The sequence below is a fragment of the Xenopus laevis genome, chromosome 5S, assembly GCF_017654675.1.
Source record: "Xenopus laevis strain J_2021 chromosome 5S, Xenopus_laevis_v10.1, whole genome shotgun sequence".
In the NCBI taxonomy this organism is placed as follows: domain Eukaryota; kingdom Metazoa; phylum Chordata; class Amphibia; order Anura; family Pipidae; genus Xenopus; species Xenopus laevis.
The window spans coordinates 79,408,481-79,414,480 of record NC_054380.1 but is presented as its reverse complement, the minus strand read 5'-3'; the positions used below and the strand labels follow the sequence as shown (position 1 = coordinate 79,414,480).

Below are 6,000 nucleotides of genomic sequence, written 5' to 3'. Positions count from 1 at the left end.
GTGAGGCATTCAAAGACACCTCAAAGAGCCTCTATGAACTAAAGGGGCGGAGCTACATGCTGTGTTGATGTAGTGGTTAAGAAAAGCTCCACATATGCACGGAGGATATATTGCTAACTACAAAACGGATCAATCAAATGTTAAAATCTTGCAAACTGTGTTAAAAATTTGTTAAAATCACATGAGGATAACTGGGCAGGGAGAGAGCACGACTTCACGCATTTCGTGTTGCTTCATCAGAATCCATGGCGCCAACTGCTGACAACCTATATTTATAGCCTGTCTCAATAAATCTGATCTAATAAAGTAATTACAAAGTCACCTAAATGATTGATTATTGATACATACAATATACCTGTGTAAAGAGACAAATAGCAGCAATTCAACATACTGTACAATATTTATGAATGAATAATAAAAAATAAATATAATTTTCTAATTCATCAACTATAAATCAATCAGTAAAGCATTAAGTGGGTAAATGAATACACAAATGTAAATATACTAATTAATATATAAATGGATATACACCTAAAAGTTCTTTCCTCAAAAAAGTTAGTTCCCACTCCATATTCGGACCCTTTGGTGAGAGTGCCCAATGTAAATATCCAAATTGACTCTTTCCTCAAAAGCTCAATATCACCCTTCCTAACATCTGGTGCAACCCTATCTATCACCTGAAAATAGGCACATAATCTCCCTAGCTCTTAAGGAATAAGTTGCTTAAGTTGCTTTAATATATTTCCGTTTTGAGCAGGACAGTCCCGATTTTGACCACTCAACCCACAGTCCCAGCTTGTTACTGAAATGTCCTGACTTTCTCTTTGATCTCCTGCACTGAACAGCCAGAAAAAGATACGTTTGTAATTTAATTGGCTTTTGGCAGAGAGCCCTGAACAGCCACCGGGTGCACTTAGATACCAGGTGCACTTAGATAATTTATAACCATTTAAGATAAGAAAATAAGTAATTGTAACAATTTAAAGGGCACCAATCATAACTGAAATCATTTACTAAGTAAATACACTATGTGAAAGGCCAAGAAATCCGATTTTTAAAACAATTAGAATTGTTTGTATAATGTAAATCATCAGCTTACTATACGTTCTGCAAAATCTCCCCTATCTCGAGTGCAGTTCTAGTTAAAGGAACAGTTCAGTTTGAAAATAAAAACTGGGTAAATAGGCTGTGCAAAATAAAAAATGTTTCTAATATAGTAAGTTAGGCAAAAATGTAACGTATAAATACTGGAGTGACTGGATGTCTAACATAATAGCCAGAACACAACTTCCTGCTTTTCAGCTCTATAACTGAGATAGCAACTTGAAGGGGGGCCACATGGTACATCTGTTCAGTGAGTTTGCAATTGATTTTCAGCATTCTGCTCAGATTCAAAAGCAACAGATATGACCCATGTGCCCCCCCCCCTCAAGCAGGAAGTTGGATTCTGGCTGTTTTATTAGACATCTGTTCACTCCAGCCTTTATATATTACATTTTTGCCTAACTAACTATATTAGAAACATTTTTTATTTTGCACAGCCTATCTATTTACACCGTTTTTATTTTCACACTGAACTGTTCCTTTAAAGGAAAACTATACCCCCAAAATGAACACTTAAGCAACAGATAGTTCATATCATATGAAGTGGCATATTAAAGAATCTTACCAAACTGGAATATATATTTAAATAAATATTGCCCTTTTACATCTCTTGCCTTGAGCCACCATTTCGTCATGGTCTGTGTGCTGCCTCAGAGATCACCTGACCAGAAATACCTCAACTCTAACTGTAACAGGAAGAAGTGTAGAAGCAAAAGACACAACTCTGTCTGTTAATTGGCTCATGTGACCTAACATGTATGTTTGTGAGTACAGTGAATCCTACGATCCCAGGGGGCGGCCCTTATTTTTTAAAATGGCAATTTTCTATTTATGATTATCCAATGCTACTAGAAAAGTATATTATTATGAAAATGGTTTATTTACATGAAGCAGGATTTTACATATGAGCTGTTTTATGCAATATCTTTTTATAGAGACCTACATTTTTTGGGGGGTATAGTTTTCCTTTAAGGCAGGCATCTTGGATTTCACTGGCTCCTCCTGCCTATATCTTCCCAGCCAACTGTAGCTCTGAAATATTGCACATGCTCAGTTGAAATACCTTGGTTGCTTATCAACCTTTCTTAAGATGGACACTTTCCCATCTCCCGACCCGCCACTAACCATTCAGATCAAAGTCTAACCAGTCAGATTAGTAAAAGAACAGATCAGCAATGTTCTGCCCCTGACAGCAATCGTACGATATCTATGTCCAACCAAAGCTAGTGACAGTCTCCCACTGAAAATCGTACGATCGGCAATACACGCAGAGATATTATCGGCAGCCGACAGAAATTTTCTAACCTGTCCGATCGACCAAACGACCGATCTCCGCCGGACGAAAAATGTCGGGACTCTCCACACACGGTTAGAAAATCATACGAATCCTCGATTCGTACGATCAGATCTTTGTGTCTATGGCCAACTTAAGCTATTTTTTAAATCAGCCAAATATCTGTGTTAGCTGCTGTTCATTAGTCCTGCCACCTTCTGGAAGTTAGTGTGTGCCCTTCATTTGCATAATAACATCACCAGCAGGGGACAAGATAGGGAAATCTCATGATACCTCTATTGGAGGAGTTTACTAAAGCTAGGCATTCTGGGTAAAATACTCAAGGCAGTGCTACAATCTGAGCATGCTCCTGAAATGTGCATGTTATAGTCTCAGTATGGACTCCCTCACTGAAAGAACCCATTTGACAAAGTAAGGGATTTTTTAAAACCTGCATTTTTTTTCTTCTAAAAACTATATTTGTAGTTTGATTAAACGTGTTTAGGTTGTACTGGTCAGATTGTTTAATTTTTGTTTGATTTTGGCTGTGATAGGTGCCCTTTAAGATAAGCAGATATCTTGGGGAAACTGAAACAAGCAGCTTAAATGGCAATTCACCTTCAATAACAAAACTGTAATAACACGTAAAAAACACAGAAATATGTTCAAACTTGCATAACCTACCAAATTTTTGTAAAATGAACATGGTGATTAGGGGGTGTAGCCACAAAATGAGTGTGGTCAAAAACTTTGTAATATGCATTCATTAGAAATATTCTCTGGGGTTTAATATATTTGTATATGTATTGTATTGAAAGCAAAGTTAGTCTGTCCCTTTGTATTCTCTGGCTCAGACTTAATCAGCTGCCTTGTTTTATATGGTTTCATAGACCTGTCTTTGCTGGGGAACGAACACTTTGCAACATTTTTTAAAATGTAACAACCTGGGAGTTAATCAAATGCTGCTTTCAATGGCCACTGTTTTTACAAATAACGTTAAAAGCACTGCACATTTTTTTTTATAAATGTATACAGGAAATTTGCTTGGATTATGGCTTCTTTTATTAGGCAATTTTTTTTATTTTGGGGTTTACTTGCCCTTTAATGCTTGACATAAACTACATAGTTATGCTAAGTAATAATTGTTGTTTCCTATTATTGCTGTATTTTTTTATTGTTGTAACTTATATAAGTATGTAAATTGTTTTGGTACAATCTGCTTTTGACTAATTCAAATTACAATATCTACTTAACCAACAGATGTTAATAAAACCATCTTTGGTCGACCGCTCTTTCTTTTTTTTCTGACCCCCCCCCCCCAAAGAAAATCTTTTAATTAAATAAAGACTTTAATAGAAATACCTTTATTTAGTTTGCAGGAGCTGAAATATCCACCTCCAGCTATGCAACAACCTCAAGATTACACACAGTTAGGTCCATAAATATTTGGGCAGAGACAACGTTTTTTTCTAATTTTGGTTCTGTACATTACCACAATCAATGTTAAATGAAACAACTCAGATGCAGTTGAACTGCAGACTTTCAGCTTTAATTCAGTAGGTTGAACAAAAAGATTGTATAAAATGTGAGGAACTAAAGCCTTTTTTTAACACAATCACTTCATTTCAGGGGCTCAAAAGTAATTGGACAAATTATAAAACTGAAAATAAAATGTCCATTTTTTATACTTGGTTGAAAATCCTTTGCTGGCAATGACAGCCTGAAGTCTTGAACTCATGGACATCACCAAATTTTGGGTTTCCTCCGTTTTAATGCTCTGCCAGGCCTTCACTGCAGTGGCTTTCAGTTGCTGTTTGTTTGTGGGCCTTTCTGTCTGAAGTTTAGTCTTCAACAAGTGAGATGCATGCTCCATTGGGTTCAGATCAGGTGACTGACTTGGCAATTCAAGAATATTCCTCTTCTTTGCTTTAATAAACTCCTGGGTTTCTTTGGCTGTATGTTTTGGGTCATTGTCCATCTGTATTATGAAACGCCTCCCAATCAATTTGACTGCATTTAGCTGGATTTGAGCAGACCGTGTCTCTGAACACCTCAGAATTCTTTTGGCTGCTTCTGTCCTGTGTCACATCATGGATAAACACTTAGTGTCCCAGTGCCACTGGCAGCCATGCACGCCCAAGCCATCACACTGCCTCCGCCATGTTGTATAGATGATGTGGTATGCTTTGGATCATAAGCTCTTCTACACCTTCTCCATACTTTTTTCTTGCCATCGTTCTGGTAGAGGTTGATCATGGTTTCATCTGTCCAAAGAACTTTTTTCCAGAACTGTGCTGGCTTTTTTAGATGTTTTTTAGCAAAGTCCAATCTAGCCTTTCTATTCTTGATGCTTATGAGTGTCTTGCACCTTGCAGTGCACCCTCTGTATTTACTTTCATGCAGTCTTCTCTTTATGGTAGACTTGGATATCGATACACGTACCTCCGGGAGTGTTGTTCACTTGTTTGGCTGTTGTGAAGGGGTTCTTCTTCACCATGGAAATGATTCTGCGATCATCCACCACTGTTGTCTACCGTGGATGTCCAGGTCTTTTTGCGTTGCTGAGTTTACCAGTGCTTTCTTTCTTTCTCAGGATGTACCAAACTGTAGATTTTGCCACTCCTAATATTGTAGCAATTTCTCGGATGGGTGTTTCTGTTTTTGCAGCTTAAGGATGCCTTGTTTCACCTGGATGGAGAGCTCTTTTGACCGCATGTCTGTTCACAGCAAAATCTTCCACATACAAGCACCCCCCTTAAATCTACTCCAGGGCTTTTATCTGCTTAATTGATAATGACATAACAAAGGAATTGCCCACACCTGCCCTTGAAATAGCCTTTGAGACAGTTGTCCAATTACTTTTGAGCCCCTGAAATTAATTGATTGTGTGAAAAAAGGCTTTAGTTCCTCACATTTTTATGCAATCTTTTTGTTCAACCCACTGAATTATAACTGAAAGTCTGCAGTTCAACTGCATCTGAGTTGTTTCATTTAAAATTCATTGTGGTAATGTATAGAACCAATATTAGAAAAAAAGTTGTCTCTGCCCAAATATTTATATTTATCATTTCAAAATCTCTTCTAAAGTACCTTTCCAATTTTCTACCTGCATTGCATAAGTTTTTTTCTTTAAGTAGTGTTTCTAGCAGAAATAAGAGTGAAAATGATTGCTGTGCCTGAGACAGAGGTGGGGAAGGTAAAATGTGGTTGAAAGTTGAGATTTTTTCATTTTGTAGCAGGTGTGGAAGTATTAATAAAATAAATAATTTGGGTTTCATTTGTAATATGAAAGGGACTTCTTAATATACAGTCTTATTTAATAATGCTAAATGGAATATATATTTTTTCTTGCAGGTCCTAGGTGGGCTTCCTGGAACTTAGGGGTTTTTATCTGCATTCGTTGTGCTGGAATTCATAGAAACCTTGGAGTTCACATATCAAGAGTGAAATCGGTTAATTTGGATCAATGGACTCCCGAACAAATTCAGGTAAGGTAAAATGCTTATGATATGTTTCTATGCTGTGCTGCAAGACTCCATGCACCATAACAGATCTTGTGACAGTAGACCAAATAAATGTCCTTATCTGTTATCTATGTATCATGATGGCACTTTATACTAAGT

The 6,000-nt window shown here is 37.0% G+C and overlaps 1 protein-coding gene across 3 annotated transcripts in view; it reads left to right on the top strand.

Moving 5' to 3' along the window:
• The window catches only part of LOC443647 (stromal membrane-associated protein 1), an 80,148-nt gene that overhangs the window by 16,836 nt on the left and 57,312 nt on the right, over positions 1-6,000 (top strand). For all 3 annotated transcript variants that reach the window (XM_018265502.2, XM_018265505.2, XM_018265503.2), the window contains exon 2: positions 5,732-5,865. In XM_018265502.2, coding sequence (XP_018120991.1) covers positions 5,732-5,865 — 134 coding nt within the window. The remainder of the gene's footprint in view (positions 1-5,731; positions 5,866-6,000) is intronic.